Source organism: Antedon mediterranea, chromosome 9 (genome assembly GCF_964355755.1).
Source record: "Antedon mediterranea chromosome 9, ecAntMedi1.1, whole genome shotgun sequence".
NCBI lineage: Eukaryota > Metazoa > Echinodermata > Crinoidea > Comatulida > Antedonidae > Antedon > Antedon mediterranea.
The window spans coordinates 12,503,090-12,527,245 of NC_092678.1; the positions used below are offsets into that span (position 1 = coordinate 12,503,090).

Here is a 24,156-nt window from a genome sequence, read left to right on the forward strand (position 1 = left end):
TTGTGAATAAGGGCACAGTGTGTTGGACATTGGATTACTGATTGTGAATAAGGGCACAGTGTGTTGGACATTGGATTACTGATTGTGAATAAGGGCACAGTGTGTTGGACATTTGGATTACTGATTGTGAATAAGGGCACAGTGTGTTGGACATTGGATTACTGATTGTGAATAAGGGCACAGTGTGTTGGACATTGGATTACTGATTGTGAATAAGGGCACAGTGTGTTGGATATTGGATTAATGATTGTGAATAAGGGCACAGTGTGTTGGACATTGGATTACTGATTGTGAATAAGGGCACAGTGTGTTGGACATTGGATTACTGATTGTGAATAAGGGCACAGTGTGTTGGACATTGGATTACTGATTGTGAATAAGGGCAGTGTGTTGGACATTGGATTACTGATTGTGAATAAGGGCACAGTGTGTTGGACATTGGATTACTGATTGTGAATAAGGGCACAGTGTGTTGGACATTGGATTACTGATTGTGAATAAGGGCACAGTGTGTTGGATATTGGATTACTGATTGTGAATAAGGGCACAGTGTGTTGGACATTGGATTACTGATTGTGAATAAGGGCACAGTGTGTTGGACATTGGATTACTGATTGTGAATAAGGGCACAGTGTGTTGGACATTGGATTACTGATTGTGAATAAGGGCACAGTGTGTTGGACATTGGATTACTGATTGTGAATAAGGGCACAGTGTGTTGGACATTGGATTACTGATTGTGAATAAGGGCACAGTGTGTTGGACATTGGATTACTGATTGTGATTAAGGGCACAGTGTGTTGGACATTGGATTACTGATTGTGAATAAGGGCACAGTGTGTTGGACATTGGATTACTGATTGTGAATAAGAGCACAGTGTGTTGGACATTGGATTACTGATTGTGAATAAGGGCACAGTGTGTTGGATATTGGATTACTGATTGTGAATAAGGGCAGATTGTGAATTTGAATCCAACTCTTGCCGCATTGCTTGTATCCTTTGGGCAAGACACAACTATTTATGTTTGTCTCTCTACATCCAGGTGTATAAAATGGGTGCCCGGTTAGATCAAGACAGAAAGCTAATTACTAGCCGCATTATGGGAGAATGTTTCAATAAGTGTTTGATAAAAATGAACGGCGTAATAATGTTGAGCGCTTAGAAGAATATCATTATAATAGCAAATAAGAAGAATACATCATTAATTTTCTAATACATTTTTTGGGGTTGTACCACTTTACTTTAGCTTCATAAACTTAAATAGTGATTTGGGATTAATGATTGGATCACTTTCGGTACTGATTTTATTTTATTAATTTTGGCAAACATTAACAGACATCCACAAATAGCTTGAGTGTGCCAAAGGAATGGCAAAAGAGGCAATCATCTTCTGTTGGCGATCTGCGACACCGATTAGGAACGCAATTCTTAGATTCTATTATTATATACTTCTAGAAATGTTAATGCAATTCTACAATTTATTCATGTTGCAAAATAGAATTACTTTTTCAAAAGTTCGCTAATTCTAAATTAAAAAAAAAAAGCAGTAAGATTAATTATCATTCAGATATGATTGACTGTATGTGTAAATATTCTACTAACAGCTTTAGGTATGAGGTCACCAATGGTATTGAGTTTTATCAGTTGACCATTTCGTTGTGATGTTGCATCGATGTCAGAAAGAATTAGGTGTCCACCGCGCCCATGGCGCCAGCCTATAAAAAAAGTAGAGCATATCAAAGGGTAGGAAAACATGATAACTGAATTTACTGTACCTTTATCTATCCTCACACATAGATGTTCCATAACATTTTTCTTTGTATGGTATCGAAATAAACCAAATATAATAATAATTAATCAAAACATATCCCAAAGGCCTCTATAATTCTTAAAAACAAAGTACTGTAGGAAAAGTTGGTAATATCTGGATGTATTTCAAGAGCTGAAGATGATCTTTGACTGACTAAACAATAGACTGTTAAAAATAGCAGGTTTGCATGTTCATAGTAGGAAACTGCTAGGAGGCAATAGAGAGTGAACATTAAATTAAGATAAAAGAGATCTTTCTGTAGTTTAGCCATAATAATGTGTTGTTTTGTAAACTATAGTAATCAATAATATAATAATGTCTACAGTCTACATCCAATAAATCCCAAAACATAATCCACATGTATTTTAAGAGGCACTATATGTCAACAAATAATTATTAGTCCTCTCTCCATGACGGTTGTCACATAATGTTTGTATTATTTTTTATTGTATTTATATGTTTCATATGGACAGTTTGTCTGAAATAAAGTTGAATTGAATTGAATTGAATTAACACCTTTCAGTACATCTATGAATGAATAAGTAGTTGAGAGCAGAAATGCTAGTAAACTACACACACTACTATTTTGATTTGACAAGAAATTATCTCTCTCTCTTTTGAAAATTTCTTTAACACATTATTCAGGTATTCTGTAGGTATGCTGTTAGTATAGTATTTTGGTGTGTAGAAGTTTATTAATAATTGTCTTTGTTACATGTTTAGAAGAGAATTTTTATCTGATCGTAGTTGTACTATACTGTTTGGTAAGCCGTGTGTTGTTATTCAAATGAGTTTTTATTTTGGAATTTTTTTGTTAATTTTGTATATTAGAAGTTGCCTAGTATTGTTCACTTTTTCCTGCCATACAACTTTATGCTGTACTGTTGCTTACATCGGTAGGGAGATATCTGGTTCATGCCAGATATTTTATTGTAATATGTTATGCATTAATATTAATCGCTCTTGACCTTGGAACTTTAAATATTGTGTGGTCGCCACTGGAGGCTGGATGGAAATTTTTTAGAGATTTTTCCCCGATTCGGTTATCAGGGGTTTTATTCTTTGCCTATCGCAAGGTTAAGAGTGTTTTAGTAGAACATTACAGGTTAGCATCTGTTTGCCTTCAGTTCATTTTATTGAAAACAGAACAGAAAAGTAAAAAACACACGACTATTTAATTTTCGTCATTTTATCTAGAAACGAATATTGCATTTATTTTGTTTGTTTGTTATTTATACGGGGTTATGGAAGTTGGCGTGTGTGACCGCACTTTCCCAGAATAAACATGTTTTAAACAGATATTTTGTCTCCATTGGTTCATGTATGGGGTTAACAGGGGCTGAGATGAGATCCAAATTTAACTGTGCTGTATTAGGGCATTAGGTTAGATCGATCCCACTCCCACACCTCAAAAGACAAGGCCTGCTATTGGTTAATAAAGGACTTAAAGCAACTTACTGAGATCTAAATGTTGAACTTTTGGGCGATCTGTGTATGGATCATTTTTGTACAATGTATCCAGTATCTTCTCCTTTACTTGACTGATGCTGTCACAGCTAAGAACTTTCACTTTTTGAAATTCACCACTGTCAGAATTTTGTATTGCATTCAGTGTCTGTAAAATAAAAAAAAAATATATTTTTAGAATATTAAGTTGTAATTAAAGTAATTAATATAGTACACACACAAGACAAAGTAAATACAGAGATTAACTCTCACTGTTTACTGTTGTTTTAATAGAAATCCATTGTGGCCATGAAATTTCATCTAATAATGAAAATGGAATGCATGTATACAGGGAAATAGTTAATAGAATACATACAATGACTTGAGGACGTTCGTCTGACTGAAGGCAATCATCAAGGTTCAATGAGTATGTAGCACGTCCAGTAATGGCATCTACTGGACCCATCTCAATCCTTAACTTCAGTGCATGGTACAGAACATACAGTGGGTGCCCGGCATAGTCCTGCAAAACACATGAATGTTTAAATGAGCAAATGGCCAAAAAGTTAAGACATTGGAACTGTAATCCATAGCCTTATGCCAAGGGTTTGAGGCTCACTTGCTCCATGGTTCTGGTGGTAGAACGAGTCTTCTTGGATAGTTAATTGTTTTTAACTGTGTGCTAGTTTATTTGTTATTCTTTTATTTTATTTCATACACATCCAACAGCGAGCACAAAGTCGCCAATTACAGGATGGATGAAATATTTTATCGTGCTTATAAACTAAGTCTCATTTGAGGGTTAGAGAGTGGAGTTAAAAGAGTCTTGAGTTACAACCCTGCCACGGGGTCAGGATTGAACCCTGGACCTTCGGATTGGAAGGCAAGCATGTTTTAACCACCAAGCTACAGCTCCACTACAATGCGATAAGCTATGCTTTTCTGTTCAATGTGCAGTATGAAGACATACTACACTCAGGGAGTGGAAAGAAAAAATTAAAATATAATAGTTTTCACGATAGAACCACACTCCTACACACAGACTAAGAATTGAACTTATTGGCATACAATTGCATCACAACGCATACGCATTAATAGATGAAAGTCGAACCAATAAATATGATAAAAATGTGCAATATTTCTGGGTTAATTTCAATGTTTAGTTAATATAAAACTAATAAACATTATAAGTAAATCTTCCAAATGATTATTTTTATTATATGAATGTAAGAAAAGCAATATAAACATACCTTAAGGCAATTATACATCGATAAAGCTATCCAATTGGACAACAGCTTTGCAGTCACAGAGTCTGTTCTATAAATGTTAAACAATAATTCAGTTTGAATATGTTGTAAACATATTTTCACATTTACTGTAACTAACAATAAATAAATTGACTTTCATTGCACCAACATTAACAATGTACAGTAACATGGTAGTAAAATATTTTCTATTTGGTAGAAAGAATGTGCCCTCTAATTTGCATAGAACACAAGATAATATACACAAGATGACCTGAAGTAGTTATGACAGTGAACAACTTTAACAATTTGGTTTGATACTCAATGAAGAAACTAATGCCATGTCTGATCACCTCAGCAACTCCATTTTGCAAAGACAATGATTTTAACATAGAATACATCTGACTCAAAATAATGAGACAGAAGCTATGATTGAGCCACCGTTTTGATCTTTATTGGATCAATAAAGATTGAAACGTTGAAAACTGACTTCCCTCTCATTATTATATTTGGATTTAGTTTATTCCATGCTATCTAATATTGGATTAGGTTTGTAGATCATCTTGTGTTTTTGTTGTCTTGCTTTAGTATAATATCGGATATTATTATATGCTGTTGACAAAGAATAAATAAAAACAAACTGACCTGGCTAGGACCTGCTTGGCTTTATGCGATGACACACAATAATCAATGTTGTCTATTAACAACTCCTCAAGTACCCTATAACACAACACAAATTATTGTCAGTTTCATTTATTTACACAATTAATTGTAACCAATAAATGTCTACATTTGCTGGATTGTTGTGGTGAAACAAGACTTAAAGACACTTAAGGTTGGCTTTCTTCCAGACTATGTATTTTATTGTTTTACTGATAATCTGTATTAATGTTTGATGAAGTGTGAAATAAAAACGAAAAAAAAAAAAAAAAAAAAAAACACGGTTTGTTCAATTTGATTAAGACAAAATGGAAGTAAAATTATTTCCATCAAATGTATTATAATATAAAAAAAAGTAATTTACTCAGTAAAATAATCCATTTTATCTTCGATGAGAAATTCCACCACAAGTAACGATGCAATGTTACACCTAAAACATGACAAAATAATACACTTTAAATCATTGTTGAATTACAACTTTTTTTGGAAAAAACTATTAAAAAACTATTGTAAGGACAAAATAATATAAGAACAAATTAATATTTTTCTTATATATAAATGTTAGATGTAAAATTATGGGAAAAGTGGCAATTTACAATAAAAAATAATCAACATTAGCATATCTTGCAATCAATTTGGACTACAAGTAGATCACAACTTTATAAGAAAAAAAATGTTTTTTAGAGGAGTTAACATGCAAATATTGAATCCAACAAAAACATGCTAGGTTATAGAATGTAAGGCTTCATACAATCAAATAGGTTAAGGAGTCTAGCAATAAATAGTGGTGTTATTCACCCTATCCTGTATTGTAATAATTATGGGTCAAAAAACAATACATCTTACACATTTTAAATTGCTTTCATTTTGCTTAGTCAGTAAAAATAAGTTTGATGTCAGATGTCAAAATAAAATGCATACGTTGTAACTATCATCATTAGGCTTAAAACAACAATGTCATAATTAATATGTGATTGTGATTTTTAAAAATTCCATTAAATGGCCTTATTATTAAAATTTAATAAATGTTTTTGAATAAACAAACAAATTTATGTGAACATCACTAAATTGTTGTTATATGTTATGTACTGTATATTGATTGAAATTAAAGTTTATTGTAAATTGTTATGTTGTATCTTGAAATAAAAGAATGTTCAACATATGACATTGGTCAACAAGAAAAAAAATATGTTGCCTAACAATGCATTAAATTTAATTAAATGAATTTGAGCTAATTTTGCAATTTAAATTTGGTTAAAAAACTGTAGACTGTAAATTGTAGACCTCACAGGCTTTTTCATCATTTTGTGTTAATGATATTCAGGTTTTGAATTTATAAAGCGCAAATAACAACAAAAATCTTTAAGCGCTGTGAACAACATTCAAGTGAAAGTTAATCAAGAAAAAGGCTGAAAGCGGAATTCCATGAAAACATGTTACCTAATTATTATGCACTAAAATGTGTCCCTTCACTATAGAGTACAGTACTTATTAACAAGGCCAACAGCCATTAAGTCGCGTGCTACAATGCATAGTGATACCGACAGACAGACAGACCGACAGACAGACGGACCGACCGACATAGTGAACTATACTGACCGAAATTACTGAACATGTTTAAAAATGTTGAAATGTTTAAAAACATTTATATTTTTTTAATTTACACGTGCGTAGCCTGTCACTTTTGACGTGCTCGTATAACGTAATTTCGAGTTGAAAAGTAAGTCAAGAAAACAGAAATCGGGCAAAATGAGTGCGTAATAACATTTAACGCGCAGTGCGCGCGCAAAAATCTGCGCACTCATGGCAATTTTGTAAACGCTTAAAATTGCCTGAAACGTACTCTTATTTCATCGAAAATAAATTTTGAAAATTTTAAGCGCGCGTACGCATGCGTTACATGCGCTACGCACGTAATTGTATTGCCATATGATGATTTATGCCCTGAAATTTATGAGTACCAAATTTTATTTAATTGTGATTCATGGTTGTTAAGATATGATTACAAACGTGATTTCGTTAAATCGTGCGTAGACCGCGTAATTTTTTATTGCGCACCGTGAAAACATAACCACATCGATTCCTGGCAATAAGGAATATTCTGTGAAAAATTGACTTAGCTAGATTAAACTGATATCAAGATAAGGTCATAAAGCGATAAAACGCATAGTGATACCGGACCGACAGACAGACAGACAGACCGACAGACAGACCGACCGACCGACATAGTGAACTATAGAGTCGCTTCCACGCGACTAAAAACTAAAAAAGTTAACACAACTTGGTTAAACTGTAAAGGTTATCTTTAAAGTTGGTTTAAAAAAACAAATCATATTCAGTTTAAATGAAAAACAAAAACCACAATATTAAAGTAAAAATAATTTGATTTAAAATGTTACACCACAAATATTTTCCCCATTTGTTATTCAAACATGCAGCAAGTTTTCAATAAATGGAATGAACAACAATATGTAAGGGAGGTAAACATAAAATGTGGTACAAACAATGTAACCATATCAACAACAAAAAGAATAAAACAATTTGAATGCAAACAAATTAACTGAAATAAAAAAAAAATGTTGAGTGCAAAAGGTAAAAAACCCCAAACTTTACCACAATGAACAGAAAACTGTAAAAGCTGTGGAGAAATGGTATGATATTAACTTGAGGCAAATTAAAAAAAAACATGTTGTGATACACACTACAGTGAAACACCTTCTTTGAGACCTCACTATTAAGGGAATACACACCTCTATTAAAACACTACTGTCATTTGAAATGAACAAGGGCAATATTGTTTCAACATTATGGCCAATTACCTTGTTTAGTGGACACTTTCTTGTGAAACAGACAAAGGGTAATGTGTTTTAACACTACGCTAACCACTATTCAGGAGACATCTTAATTAAGGCAAAGTTTTTTTTTGAGTTGATGTATACTTTAAAATGCCAAAAAATTATACAACTCTTATAATTTCGGTTTGTAAATTCAATTTGAGACAATATTTTCTAGTACTGGCTAGATTGTGTGGAATTTGAAACAGTATATAAAACATACGTAAAGATGGCTCACTAATAATAATAATTGAAATGTGCAGTATTAAGGGTAAAAAACTTACTTCTCTTTAACAGTAACTTTTGAATTGCTGTCCAACATTTTGATGAAAGTTAACAAGAAACTCTTGTTAAGAAGAAGCTCTGAAAGTTGTTGTAAACGTTTTGTAATGTTCTCACTATCCTAAGTAAAGTAAATGATTAGAAAATAAATAATTAATACACAAATATTTATTTCATATAATTAATTTTATTGATCAGAGTGTTTAAACGCAAGAAATTGGAATGTTGATCGTTGTCTAAGAACACCGGGACTTTTAAGGCCAAAGATTACCGTACACCTTGCGTTAGATAATTAACCTAACGCTGTGAGTCTGAACACACCCTTAGATTCTAGGACAACAAACAGAAATGTTTGCTGCTTAACTGTTACTTTGACCACTATCACTCATCCATATTTATTGCATATGACCATGGAGTACAACTCGGGTTGTAATACAACTGAATAGGAAATAGTTGAATGTTAAGTATTTTCGTTCATAGTTGTTTTAACTCTTTCTAATTATCACTTCATAATATCAGGCGTGGGAGTGCCTCCCCAATACACTCCAAAAAATGACCTGAAGTCGTGCCATTTACCGCACGTTTGGTAAACTTTTACACATGAAAAACAGCAAACCTAGATCACACTATGTGCTGAGGAGTACAATGTGTAGCACACTAGCAATTTTAAAGAGACAAAGCCTGTGATATGGTATAATATGAGTGGAGAAAATAAAGAAACTTACTTTGTTTTGTGAATCTGGAATATGTTCAAAGCCATTGAACATCATGTTACAGACATATTGTTTGTGAGTAACAAAAGGCATTACAATCCCTTGAAAATCATCTGCCGTCAAATCAGTCAAGTAAACAGTTAAATCAGCGAATGCTATTACAAAAATAAATAAAAATGATAAGTTTGTGTTTACTAAGTATTTAACCAAATATTCTACACTATGTTATAATGTTCTTTACAAAATATTCACATTTCTATACTTCATTCAATATGATTGTGTTTGTATTTTCTCTATGATATTTAATTAATATGTGAAGGGAAATTTATTAATATCAACAAGGTAAGTACAACATTTTAAGTATACATAAAATAGTGAGATTAATAATGTATGAACAGTTGAATGATACTAATTACAATCCTTTATCTAAATTAAAATAGAAAAAACATTGAAAAAAATTTTATCTATATATAAATTTACGTAAGGGCAAAATTCGGTAAATCGCGCCTTACTTCTAGAATTTTCACTCGATGGTATGTAAAGTTGGTTCGTACTTTCGGTACTTATTTTAACCGCCTGATGTAACCCTGTTTACTAATTAAATTGAGTTAGATAATTAGTTATTGACGATTAAAACGAATTTAGGTTCAAAGATTTGCCCCAAATAGGGGTGTTTTCCGATCGTGGTATACACTGTCTAATGGATGTCCATCTTGAAAAATACCCGCCAAAAAAATGCGAGGAGGCTTCGCATTTTTCTATCTCCTCCTACGATAATTGTTTTTAATAGCTGAAAACCGGTTGAACAGCTAGAGTACACCATCATAATGTTGAAGACAGGCCGATTTTCTTTAAAAAATACTATTTTGATAGATTTAATATACGATTATAAAAATGTATTGATTTGCGATGAATGGAACATCCCAATCTCTCAGTCTGCCAGAGTTGGTTTAACACAAGTACTGTAGGTAAATTTATGAGCCCTTGGTTTAACACATACGGTAGGTAAATATATGGGCCCTTTGAGAATAAACTTGCAATACTTTGACAATACTGTAAATACCTATTAACTATTTTTCATTTGAATCGAACATTTCTTACTGTGAATGTTCGTACTGTTAGATGTAATATAAAAATATATACAAATAAACTTTATTACTGAGACTGTGGATAGGCTCTACTGTTAGATATACAAATAAACTTTATACTGACAGTTCCTTCTCAACGTTTGTATTAATTAATAATTACCAAAAATATAAACGTCGTAGTGGTGTATCGTGACATGTACTTTAATATTTCAATCGATTATGACAGTGACAATTTTAACAAAGTATTAAATCGCAAATGTTTTAGGCCTACTGTATTTAGAGGTATATTATTTATAGGCCTATAAAACATGAACAAAATATTTCGTTACTCAGTGGATAAAGAATATATTTAAAAATTGTTCCTCTTTGTACCTATCCGCTTTCCCATCCCTCAACCCTAATGTTACATAGCGAGGAGGCTTCGCATTTTCCTATCTCCTCCTACGATAATTGTTTTTAATAGCTGAAAACCGGTTGAACAGCTAGAGTACACCATCATAATGTTGAAGACAGGCCGATTTTCTTTAAAAAAATACTATTTTGATAGATTGCTAGAGTACACCATCATAATGTTGAAGACAGGCCGATTTTCTTTAAAAAATACTATTTTGATAGATTTAATATACGATTATACAAATGTATTGATTTGCGATGAATGGAACATCCAGTAGTTTGGTTTAACACAAGTACTGTAGGTAAATTTATGAGCCCTTGGTTTAACACATACGGTAGGTAAATATATGGGCCCTTTGAGAATAAACTTGCAATAGGTTCGGAAAATGTTAAAAACCAATTTCTATTATTTGAATCGGTAAACAGTTTCCATTTATTATACATTGATAATGAAACATGAAATATTCCTATTTATGTCCCTCGAGGTTCATTACAATTTATATTTAGTAGTCCCACGGACTTCATCTTAGCCACTCCCCCGAGTGCTAAGGCCAAATTTATGATACCCTACTTTCTATGTAGTTACAGTTAGTTCTTGACGATAATAATAATACCACGAATTTAGGTTACACCCTTCGGCCGCGAAAACGTTTCTGTACAAATATGATACCGATTGGCTTTATTTCATTCAACAGCGACCATAATCTCGGCAATTACAGGATAGATAAACTATTTTATTATTGATGTGCTTATAAATTAAGACTCATGTAAACAGCTTGATTACATCATTTTACAGACAAACGAAACTTTTTTAAACCTACTGTTTCAAAAACTGAGTATAATACTGTATACGTTTTCATAAGTAAGTGCATATACATTTTCGTGTTTTCATTGACGAGATTGTAATAGTAACTTCAGTAACTATTACAGTACTTATTTATTATACGACACAAGACAATTGTATCTGACAGGTACGTACATTATTCTAAAAAATAAGTCTAGATAGATCCCTTAGGCGTCATAAATCACAGGCCAACAAATCAGTACTCATGACAGAAATTCGACCCAGTTTGGTTCACACAAATGTTTACAGGAAGTTCAACACCACAACCGATGATTTGCCCTAAATATTTAGGTAGACTACAGTTTAATTTTTCACTGAATAGGAGCTTGAATTTCCGATTTCCATTTCACAGAATGTCTAGGTCTATTTATTTAGTTTGGTTCTTATAATATATAAATACAATCAACTTTATTACTGCGGTTCCATCACCACCACCACGTGCTGCCGCCCAATTCCCGTACATACATTTCCATTTCTCCCTAATTTCTTTAATCCACATAAATTAATTGTCCTTTATGGAATCCAGTATTGGTTTTGTTGTCTCTATTTCTGAATACCCCAATTAGGGGGACACTTCCGTTTTTGTTTAGTGTCCCAAAAAAGTCCCCGTCCGTGGATTCTACTGTATTCGAGAACCATCTGTGAGCACCCCTAGATGGTACGCGAGCGAAGCGAGCGTGCCATCTAGTTTTTATAATTATACAAAATATGAGAAAAATACTTTTTTTTTAATTAAGGTTGTATGACAAATCTATACTGGAAGTCATTATTGCCTACAATCTGCAACTGTTGAGTTGGTCAGGGTTGGGTTTGGGAGTAGTATCATGGCACAAATGGAATTGTTCACCTAAGGAATGTACAGTACAGCCAGGTATACATGTATTAAGAGGCAGTTGTAAAAATTGTATATTCTGGCCAGTAAGTTTCATCCACTAAGACACACAACAGAATGCTGAGTACTTTGGCAATAAAACAAATATGAGAATTCTGTGTACATAATTGAAATATTGGGACATACTTATGAGAATTAATGACATTTTACCAGTTTAAAAGTACAAATTTATTGTATTATAATTATAATGGTTATCCTGCAATTTGGTCAGTGTTATGCCCAAATAAGGTCATGTTATGCCTAAATAAGGTCATGTTATGCTTGATTTTAATGATTCACCTGATTGAGCTTCTTCCTGTACTTCTTCTTGAATTCTTTCCATTTCAACATAAACTTTTTTGTTTTCTTTGTCATATTGTTTAATTCTTCGTCTATGGATCAGAAGAATGATTAAGAAGAGAAGTATTGCAACACCTATTACTGAACAAACTACAATAATTATTTCTACTTGAATTTTGGAAGAATATTCGATGGGCCCAAACGTCACATTAATGTTACCATGCTGAATCTGAAAAGAAAAAAATTGAATTATAATACTATACACCATTATTTAGTTTTTTGTAAAATAATATTTTGAACTTTTATATTTTGCAGTAGTTTAAAAAAATTCTAAAAAGCATTTAAAAACATAAATTCTTGGTTGTTGTGGAAAAAGAACAATCATTAATTTGGATATTATACACATAATGAATGTTTATGAGTTGATGGTTAGAATATTTAATAATTTGAAAGATTGACTGCTCCCATTTAACGGGTACCAAGAGTACAATCATAGAGGTGTTATAAAAGCCATTATTTGTGATAAAAGATATGTCAATTGCAGAAGATTTGGCAAAATCAGGAGCAGAGTATTTTATTTTTAAATGAGAGGTTACCTCACTTGGCTTTTAATTGAACTAAAAATTCTATATAATAATATTATAAAATGTCCTTTTCTGTACCATGCTGTCTAAGAGGTTACTTTTAAAAGGAGGAATAATTAGATTATTATTCTTGTGATCTGGTGACCACAAACATTTGCTTACCTTAACTATAGGATGATCTTCACCATCTACTGGATTAGGTTCCTTGTCTGGTACTTCAACAATAACTACTGTACGTGTTATTGAATTTACAGTGCATTTAACACTTCCTATGAAGACTTCAACATCCTCAATGTCACTAGCAAGGTTGATGTCAGAACCCTAATAATAATAAATCACAATCGGTAAATAACTGATTCAATAAGTTCTTTTTCAAATTTTAAAATAAATGTAGCTCAATAATACACTTTACACTGAACAAAAACTAACTAACTAAATAATTATAAAAATTATGAGATTTGTGTAAACATTTTGTGCAGCAGTAGAAACTAAGTTTGGTTGCTCCTAGCACGCATTGCATGATGTAATCACAACACAAGTAACTTGACTATTCATGACACGACTGATGGATCAACCATTGCATCATGATAATAGTCAAATTACTTGCGTTGTCAATTACATCTTTCCATTGTGTTAAGTAGAGTTGATTTAATGCTTTTACGCAATACACTGCTGAAGAAATAAAACTATATATTTACAATCAACTTTATAAATTCATCAATATCTTTGTCATATCTGTATATTCCATCTACTACAGTCTCTCCATAATAAGACATATTATCAAAGGGATAATATATTGGATTAGGGTAAACTGAGAATCCAAAATCACCACTCAATGTAAGAACGAAACCATCAAATGAAAAGGTCAAAGGTAAAACTGTCCGGTCTGTCTGTCGTCTGCTACGACAACCTGATGTGGAGAGATCAGCTGGTGGACTTTCACAATCCATCTCCTCATTTGACAGAATTATACAGATCTGAAAAAACAACACATCATTTCTTTATTTATTATGTACATTAAAGAACAATTTACAAGGAATTTTCAAAATAATTAATTAATTTTCATAAAGTCATATACTTTGCTTAAATCTGACAAAACAATTCTACTTAGTAACAATTATAATCAAAATAAATACACAAAAGGCCTATATTGTGTAAATAAGACAGAAGAGAAATCAGAGTGTTAATGTTGGAAAACAAAAACATGATCTTAAAATTATCTTTACTTGATAATCAGATGCTTTTGGAGATGATTTAATGTACAATTACATCAGAGAAGGACCTATGCTTGGTTACTACTAGAGATGCAACACAAGCACGCATGTAACATAAGTGATTTGACCAATCACTAGCGATTGATTATTCCAACCTTTACTTTTCATTGGTCAACTCGCTTGCGTTGGGTTTACATCCTTGAGTTGCGTCTCTAGTGGCAACCAAGCTTTAAAGCACTCAGATTTTATGGATGGATTATGGATATATTCATATGGATGAATGATATGGATGTAAACATTGTTGACATTTAAGGAAAACCTTTCTTTCTGTTGAAATTTATTATATTAGAAATGTAAATGTATCTAAAGCTTACATTTTCCGCTGATACGCTATTTAACAACATCGTTGCTTTCTGTACATATTGGAAATTTGTTCCGGTCACTCTGATGTTTTGACCACCTCTGCAAAAATAAGCATTTTAAACATTATCATTACATGGAATATGGTGCTTTAAGTATGAAGGAGTTTATTGATTTTACTTCCAATTCTTAAAGCCCAACATTGTCACATTGTTTTGTATAATAATTTGATACACTGACCTTTTGTCAAGGTCAGTACAGTTTGTATCTTACTATAGTAAACAACTCTGCAGGTCTGAACTAGACTAATTGCCCCAACTTTATATTATTGTCTTTTATTATTCTAGTCTACCAGCCGGTGTTATTTTTGTCCTGAAAGCTCAAGCAGTGTACGTATGAAAGGCCATATGTGTCAAAATATTTTTGTTTTTACTAATATTAAGTCAAAACTCCGTCAGGAACCCAGATTAGGTCTGAACATTCCTTAAGACTATAATTCTCAAGTATTTTTTTAGATAATAAAATGTTTCTGTCCATTTACAAAATTAAGTATATTAATCTCTCTTCTTCGAGGGCTTGCAGCTAAGGCTATCGCTTAGGTCTAGCATTTTAAGAACATAACATAACACCAGTATTGGAACAGCTACATTTGGTGGCCAGTTGAGAAGAGAGTAATGTACAAGATACTTCATCACATTTAAATCACTCCAAAACATGGCTCCAACATTTCTATCTAAAACATTTTCAAGCCAAAACGGACACTGAGGTCATCACTCAGGCCTATACCTAGACTGCCTTCAAAAAAATATTATGGACAACGCGCCTGTTTCTGGTCAGCTGCTCTTTGGAACGCCCTTCCAAACTCAATCAGGAATGCCGAATCACTCGACACATTCAAACAACTTCTCAAATCTCACCTTTTTATTTTGCATTTTCATTATTAAGCTTTTGCTCTTTTATAACATTTTCTGTTGATTGTTCAACGCTTTGAGATGCCCTGTATTTTGCGGTATATTAAATTGAACATTATTATTATATAATTAAGAAAATTTTTCTTACGCTTGAATGCCTTTATTAGGTTGGAAGTCAGTCACTGTGGGATTTGTAGTGTAATTAAATGTAAGACCATCTCTAACAGCATTTCCAAATGTAACTGTTACTGCAACTTCAGCTCCAGATGTTGTATAGTTTGATGTTGTACAAATCATCTGGTTTTCATTGATACTGTAAAATAAATCAACAGTGGTTAGAATTTTGTAAAGATACATCCTTTTGAAGTACGCTCTAAAATTAGTAAAATAATGGTCCAGAATTAGGATCCTGGTGTGGATTGCTATCAAAAAGTAATAGAGTATTCCGTGACCATTACATCTATCTGTGGTTTAAAATCGGTAAAGATCTGTCTAATAAATAATGCAAAATATAACCTCCTTGGCAGTCCTAATAATCTACATGTCAATCTATATACAAATAAGATTTATTTTGTAACATAACCTGCACCTACGTTAGACTAGACGATAATGTAAAGAATGTTATTTCGTACCTTGTAACATAACATTCACTTCCATCAATAGATACCATTACATCATTCCCAGTGTTCAGATTGGATCCACTGAATGTTAGTGTAGTTCCACCAGCTTGAATGCCAAACCTTGGACTCAACTCAGATATAAGTGGATTCTAAAATGAAATAAAAAAATGTTTAATTTAATAAATATACTAATAAAACACAGGTATTACAATCTGTATGATTAATAATTGTTTTTAATATTTAAAAAAAAAACAAATGTTTTTATACAAACATAACCACAAGTTTAAAAGTTAATATATTTATAGTATAAAAATTGGTCAGCGGAAACTATTTCATAAAATTGTTAATATCCTTCTCTTTTACTAGTAGGAATGAAAGTAGAGGAGAAGAGTGAAATTGCATTAGTTTCACTCTTATCTTGTTCTATCAGGAGTGAAAGTAGAAGAAAAGAGTGAAATTGCATTAATTTCACTCTTATCTTGTTCTAGCAGGAATGAAAGTAGAAGAAATAAGTGAATGTATCTTCCCTCTTGGCTGGTTCTAGTGTTCATTTTAATATCATGAATACCACAACAAATATACATGATTACTGTAGAATAAACATTTTAAAATAACTTTAGTAATTATATAAAAATATTTATTAAGGTTGACTCTTCTACATCAAAGCAAGATTGTGAAATTTGAGTGAAAAAATATACCTGATAGAGTATGACTACAGGTGCACTTGTCTTTCCTTGAACAGTTATGATGACGTCACGTTGAGAGACACTATCAAACACAGGAGCTTTACATTTCACACTGTGTATAGTAAATAATACAATTTCCTTTTCACTGATATACACCACAACAATAATTATAATAAAAAAAATAACATGCAATGTTACCCCCAATTGTGAGGATGGATCGGAATAATGCATGGCACATGATGCTTAATAAACGAACCAATCAAATAGTTTATGGATTCTGTGTGATAAGTTACAGAAGTGCTTTGTACTTCATCTTATGTTAGAATGGTGGTTTTCCATAAAAGTGTTTTTAGAAAATGTTTGTATAAGATCAGACAAATCTGAGGCATCTTAACATGGTAGCAGAGTTGTCAAAGATACCCGTCTGTAGGATGGGTATCAACTACTTATATTATGATCTGTTTTGCATTACATCAGTGAAAGCTGAATACATACAGTAGCAATCATAATATATTTACTTCTTGTCCATACACACATTATCACAATACACACAGAGAGAGGCATAGTTGGTTAAACTGAGGGTATTACCTGTGTTGTGCACTGAACCATGAAATAGGTTTGGTTCACGGTTCAATCTCGTGAATAAGTTAGAACACAGAGAGTGTTCTAACTTATGGGTTGGATTACATGCATATAGTGCACTATCTTCTGGATGAGATGTTAATCCGTTGGTCCTGTGTGCAACTTGGCTTATGTACAGCCATAAGGATTTTACCAGAAACAAGTACAGACTTAGTGCTGCATAATTAATGTAAAATTAAATATTAAAATACCTTTGTAAAGCTATGTTAAATCCATCAGCAACTGTTACACATTCTTTGTTATCTATCATAATGTTGTCAATATCTGACATCATCTGTCCAAAATCAGTTCCGAACAGTTCAATGACCTCTGTGAAATCAGGTTCAGGTTGAGTAGTTACCGTAGCAACAGAAATGGGATGAGTCTGAAAATAATATTAGTAAAACATAAAAGCATGATGGATATTTAAAAAAAACAAACATGATTGGTGTAATCATAAAAAAACACCATTGGATATTTTGGAGTAAAACCAATTGCTCAAATATCATCATTCAGTACCCTTTTCTTCTAATTTTCAGACTAATTGTTATTCTGCCACAAATATATACTGTAATGTAAATTTCACACTATAAACTAGTAATAGAGGGCGACTAGTAAACATCATTTCAAACAAATTTAAGTTAGGCTAGGATGCTGGATTTTGAAGGAAGATAAAATGATTCCAATTACCTGAATAATAACAGGTAATGGACATTCATTCACTATTGATGAACAGAATGGACTGTAGGAACATTGGTCTCCAGTACACCAGACACAATCAAGTCCAGACCTAGTGGTGTTCATTGAATAACATCGACTGCAGTCTGGACGTTGAACACTACACTTGTACAATGTAACTGGTAAAGAAAAATAGAGAAATTAATGTAAAAATGAAGCATTAACTGATAAAATATCATAATCATTAGCATATTACGAAGGTGTCACTATGAGTCATGACTTTGTGACTTTGTCTTTGAATATCAAAATGCCGAAAACAACATAATGAAAGAATGATATATATTTTTATCATATTTTGACATTGTTTGTATGCATAACATGGATGTATGCTAACTGAAAAATGATGTTTATTCAATTGGTTTTATTCACTAGGTTTTGAAAACACGTCTCAAAGCCTGGTTGGATGAGAGTAGATAACATTAATATTATTTATGATAACATTTAAGGATAAACTAAAAACTGTAATTCCTATAGGAACAATAATAATTGTGCAAACAAATACTCATTATCTACAGGTTTAACACCATAAAATAAGATATAATATTATTTGCACAGAATGACACCAGAAAGATCAGGGAATGAAGTAGGGATTTATAGTATACAAACAAATTGACTGTAATTTAAAGATTATATCATGCTGTTGTTTGAACAATGTGGTGTTGAGTCAATACTTAGTAAAGTAAATTGTTGTTAAACTTCCTGTTTAAAAGCTAAACAACCATTTTATGTTCATTAAAGAACAATGTACTATGTTAAAAACAGATAATTGTCTGTCAGCTGAAACCACAGTCTCTGAACTGGGAACCTATCATAAAAAAAGTTTTCTGACAAAAAACTGGCAATATTAAAACGTTTTTTTTTATTCTCAATAATCTTTTTTTATTGATTAATTATTTATTTTATTTTATTTTATGTCTTTAGGCAATGTGGCCAAGGATTACCAATAGTGAATTAATCACTGTCCTATCAGATAGGTGGTAATCCCCCTGATACAGGGGCTATTGTGTGAACCAGTTCACCGGGGTAACCCCCTACTCTTTTTCAAATAATGAACTGGGTTCTTTAAAGTACACACATGTTATAACTGTGTACACTGGACCTACGGTTTATAGTCCTTATCCGAGAAGACTTGTTCCACCACCAGAACTAGGAGCGAGTCGGCCTCGAACCCTTGCCGATGTTGTTGGCTCTTTAGGTACGGTAAACGGCGCCCCTGCCTTAACCGCTCGGCCATATGACTCTTAATAACTCTTTGAATAAATTATCCCCAATTTGTAACATAAATGAGACAGATTTGTGGTTGTTAAATGGCATTCTTAAAATAAATAAATGTTTGTGCACAATTTGATTGATTGCAGTTGACCTTGGGTGAACTACAGTAGCATTCCAAAGCTTGAGCGGTTCTCAGCATTTTGGGTAATCTTACCGGTTTTTTTGTCCACTATACACCGCACACTGATTTACTGGTTTTTTGGGAGCACAAAATAAGCAGAAACAGTCAATATAAAAATAGGGTTGTTAAAGAGGTACTAGGAATACTGTATTTGTTTCAGGAGTTACATTTTTTTTAATAGAAAATTGAACAGGGGTATGTGGATATGATAACAAAATGTATGATGTTATGTTTACCAAGTAAATAATTGATTTAATGATATTTATCAATGTAAACAATCAGGTGAAACCAACCTTGATAAGCATTGTCAATTTCATTGTCGTTCCAAAATACTTTAATATATGCGTTTACTTCCTGCTTGTCCTTAGCTGTGTAGTCATACTAAAAAGAAATGTTTCCAAAAAGCAATTAAAAGTACACTTGAATTTCACATAACATTTGGCATAATGCCAAGATGAAATGTGACATTTACAGCAAAATTATACCACAAAAACTTCCTGAAACAACAAGTTTTTGGAAGTGGAGTTGTTATCGAGAATTCTAGTGGATATGAATCAACTAACATGGAATTGGTAGCAAATCTTTATTAAGTAACAAGCTAGATACATCCATTCATTTTAAAATAATATCTCTATTAATTTTTGTTGTGGTTTTTAAAAATAGATTTAGGTCTAAGTTTAATAAATAATTATTACAGAGTAAATTTATGAATAGAAAATTAATGAAAAAACTTTATAACCACTACTGTATCAGCAAACATAAATTTATTTACATATAGTTATAATAACTCTTTGTATATCTCTTGCTATTGAGATTAATTATCAAGCACTCTATAACAAGAGGTTTTGTAACATGTGTATGTACATGGTTAAGTTGTACCATGGACAATAGGTCCATGGTACAACTACAATGTGTCAATATTAATGTAATATATTTGTTTCATTATTCATTTGAATGTCACTAAATGCTATTTGATATGTGTACATTTAATCCATCTGTTCAAATGTCTTGGTTGCTACTATACTTACAGTGTATTGTGAACATGTGATATTTGCGTTTGATTCATCAACTGATGCTGGAATTCTGACGGTTTGTGCTTCAATTTCCAACTCACATTCATAGCTGTTTACCTACAATAAACAGCTCAGACAAATAAATGAACATGTATAATCTAGGTAGGTGTATATTGGTGCTTTTCTACATTATGAAGTAAACTTTTCTACATTATTAAACTTAAACAATTCTAAATTAATACCCTACTGTATCTCTTGCGGGAATTGTTTCCTGGAACCTTAAAGTAGACGGAAATCTCACACACATCTCACTACTACGCTTCAACTTCCTTTAATTATTTTATAATTAAGTTATTTATATAATATTGTGAACCATGGCTAATTAGCATATTGCATGGTACTCCTGTGATTAAGTAACAACTCTGTATTTAATGCACAGTGTGCTATTGTTCGCTCTCTGTTCGCTCACGGCTGGCATTGAGCTTATATGTATATGTTAACGCCAATATATGGTTTTCTGAGATTTAGTTGTTGTCTGGCCATCTTACTCTAACAATATTCATTGCAAACTAAAAGTATCAAAACTTCATTAATATAGTACTTAATCTACAAATTCATTGAAGTTTTTAGTAGTGCACTTTTACCAGCTGATAAGTTTTATAAAAAGAATTTAAGTGCAAATTGCCTGCTATAAAACAGGAAGAAAGTTTAAATAACTTAGTCTGTCAATGGGTAAAACTTCTTTTCCATTCACATCTTGAATGGAATATAAACATTGAATGGAATAACATTATTGGTCAGTTGAAATCAGTATTATCATGACTGTACAGCAGTACAACTCAAGAGTTGAAAAAAAGTTTATTTGTGGAAAGTGAAAAGTTTTAATTCTCAATAAATGAATGAATTAAAGTTCAGTTTATTTCAGTGTAAATTATCATGGAGGAAATAAATTATGAATTCTTTCATAAAATTATCAACTTTAAATCATGTTTACCTTTGTAGCATTTGGTAAATTCATAATTGGTATTCTGACTTCTTTCTGTATATTTGCATGAATAAGTTCCTCATTTGGTTGATAAATTTGTGGACATGACCCTTGACCTTGAAAACCATTTGGTGGTGATGCTGCCTACATATTTAAACAATAGCTTATAAGTGATATTATAACAATAATTATAACATTTTGGATGCAATAATTACATAGATAATTTATCTGTTTGTTCTTCACACCGATAACTGTAGAGGATCTAATGGAAACTGTTAATACGAACCATGGTAACTACTGTAAATTACCGACAAATATCACTACAATATAAAGAATACTCCATTATTCTTACTAGTTCTATATCTGGCACCTAATGTTCCATCTGCATAGATTAAAGTATCTTGCCTCAGGACACAAGGCATGTATCAGCCACCTCCTAATATAATTCCCATCAGCGTCATACTGTAAACTGAGCAACTCATTCGCACCTTAACAACCCCTTCCAAAAACAATTAGCCAACCATGTTGTCTCAAAAAGTGCTTAATTGAGCAATAGAAGTAGTGGCGTATCCAGGATTTTGAAGTTGGGGGGGGCCAGGAATTGCCAATTTGCCGACAAAATTGGTGTCATTATCTGTACATACACGACGTCTCTGATATGTTCTAGGATTACATAGTCATATTGTCTTATATGGGATAACGATGCAAAATTAAAACCAAACCAACATTATCTGTTAGTATGTTGTATTCATATTACAATAAAGAAAGAATTAGGAAAATCTGATTTGTAGTTTTCGAAATATAGGGTCTAAAACATCGCCGAAAATGATCGTTTTTAGCCATGAAAGAAGTAAAACAATTTGCGGCCTCAGTTGATAATTCTATTAACTACGCCATTTTTGGTTAAAATAATTACATATAATTACGTTTTTTAGTAATTTATTTTATATATCACCATTGGAAATATCAATAAAACATGTTATTAAATGCTTATAAAATATATAAAGTTGTTTACTTAACGGAATTCGGACAAATTCATTGCTCTAACTTTGTGTAGTAACGATCAGAGAGATTCATGGTACACGCGCGAGACAAAACATTCCGCTGCGGGTGATTCGCATCCACCAATCAAATCAGCTAGAATCCTAAATCATTCAACCGTGAGCAATGCCTATCGCGAGAAAGCTCAGCTTTGATTGGCTTACGATGACATCATATCACAAAATGGTGGTTTTGTAGTTGAGCCTCACGGAATATTCTGTTCCAAAAATGAAATACATGGATATTTTTTATGGTATATGTGCTTTTTCTTTAAAAATTTTGAATAATAAAGGCCTCATATTGAGAAAAAAAAAACGGGTTTTTGGCACTTATAATAAATATATCTTAGACAAAAAAGCACATGGCATGTGGAACTATATAATCTCTTAGCGTAGGAAGACATACAAATCCCAGGTCATGAGAGGCTCAACTGCATGCAAAAACAAGGTTTTAGGGTAAGGTCAATTAAAGACTTTTGAGTAAACAATCTACCGCGTACGGCCGTACGTACGTGCTACACATTTTTTACGTGTTTCGTTAGATGTAATGAAAATAAAAAATAGTTGATCTGAAGGGATCAATGATGATATGATATGTAAATAAACAAACACTCAAAAGAATTATGTTTACAGTTAAATTATTGTCAGAATAAATAGTTTATTTTTTTCCCCGGCACCTTTGTTTGCCGACGGCCGCGATGATGTGCCGACGGAAACGAAATCAGGGGGGCCCCGGGCCCCCCGGCCCCCCTACTGGATACGCCACTGAATAGAAGTTCAGCTTCCATTTGATTATACAGAACAAAAACGGAAAAAAAGTCATAATTACTTACGTTTCCATTAAAAATAATTTTGTCGTTTGCTGTGCACAATGTTGATGCATTATGGGTACATTTGTTGTCGTAGACACACCAATCACAAGTAAAGCTTGTAACACATTCAGAACAACTGCAGTATTGAGAATAAAAACAAAACAATATTGTTATCTTATAACCTTTGACACGCATGCTACCGATATAAAGATGTTGTTATTCTAATAAAGATAATTATTAAATCATATACTTCATCATTTTTTTATGCAAAAATGAGGGCCACTATGTTTTAACACTGCAGCCAACTCCTATCACTGAATTAATATAAGTTGATCTATTTCATTGTATTTGATAATTCTAAACAGAAATGCATCCAGTAGTAATTTGTTGATTGTAGAGGTAATGGTCTGACCATTGCAAACGCATCATGGATTGCTAAAGTTTAAATTCTTCTCAATTTCATGAATCCAATTCATTCATTTTTGCATATTTGTTTGTTTTTTGTAAGGAGACCTTTTTTAGGTCCTGATAGTGTCCCAGGGGGTCTACTGTATACTATTTAGATTATATTGTTAATTGGAAATTAACCACTGGAATCAGTTGATACATTTAGGACCAGGTTATAATACTTGTTAAAATCAAAATACAGTAACTCACTGAGTTCAGAGTTGATAGAGCACTATGACTCTGTG

General features: G+C 32.3%; 1 protein-coding gene across 1 annotated transcript in view; it reads right to left on the minus strand.

Moving 5' to 3' along the window:
• LOC140058176 (plexin-B-like) overlaps positions 1 to 24,156 on the minus strand; it is a 41,052-nt gene that overhangs the window by 8,799 nt on the left and 8,097 nt on the right. The window contains exons 8-28 of the mRNA XM_072103736.1: positions 23,486 to 23,600; positions 21,622 to 21,756; positions 20,643 to 20,744; positions 19,908 to 19,995; positions 18,174 to 18,340; positions 17,696 to 17,868; positions 16,875 to 16,974; positions 16,189 to 16,325; positions 15,705 to 15,869; positions 14,660 to 14,747; positions 13,770 to 14,048; positions 13,234 to 13,392; positions 12,488 to 12,716; positions 9,004 to 9,146; positions 8,281 to 8,399; positions 5,527 to 5,592; positions 5,148 to 5,222; positions 4,509 to 4,575; positions 3,635 to 3,781; positions 3,271 to 3,427; positions 1,605 to 1,717 (exon numbers count right to left, since the gene is read on the minus strand). Of these exons, the coding sequence (XP_071959837.1) occupies positions 1,605 to 1,717; positions 3,271 to 3,427; positions 3,635 to 3,781; positions 4,509 to 4,575; positions 5,148 to 5,222; positions 5,527 to 5,592; positions 8,281 to 8,399; positions 9,004 to 9,146; positions 12,488 to 12,716; positions 13,234 to 13,392; positions 13,770 to 14,048; positions 14,660 to 14,747; positions 15,705 to 15,869; positions 16,189 to 16,325; positions 16,875 to 16,974; positions 17,696 to 17,868; positions 18,174 to 18,340; positions 19,908 to 19,995; positions 20,643 to 20,744; positions 21,622 to 21,756; positions 23,486 to 23,600 (2,824 nt within the window). The remainder of the gene's footprint in view (positions 1 to 1,604; positions 1,718 to 3,270; positions 3,428 to 3,634; positions 3,782 to 4,508; positions 4,576 to 5,147; positions 5,223 to 5,526; positions 5,593 to 8,280; positions 8,400 to 9,003; positions 9,147 to 12,487; positions 12,717 to 13,233; positions 13,393 to 13,769; positions 14,049 to 14,659; positions 14,748 to 15,704; positions 15,870 to 16,188; positions 16,326 to 16,874; positions 16,975 to 17,695; positions 17,869 to 18,173; positions 18,341 to 19,907; positions 19,996 to 20,642; positions 20,745 to 21,621; positions 21,757 to 23,485; positions 23,601 to 24,156) is intronic.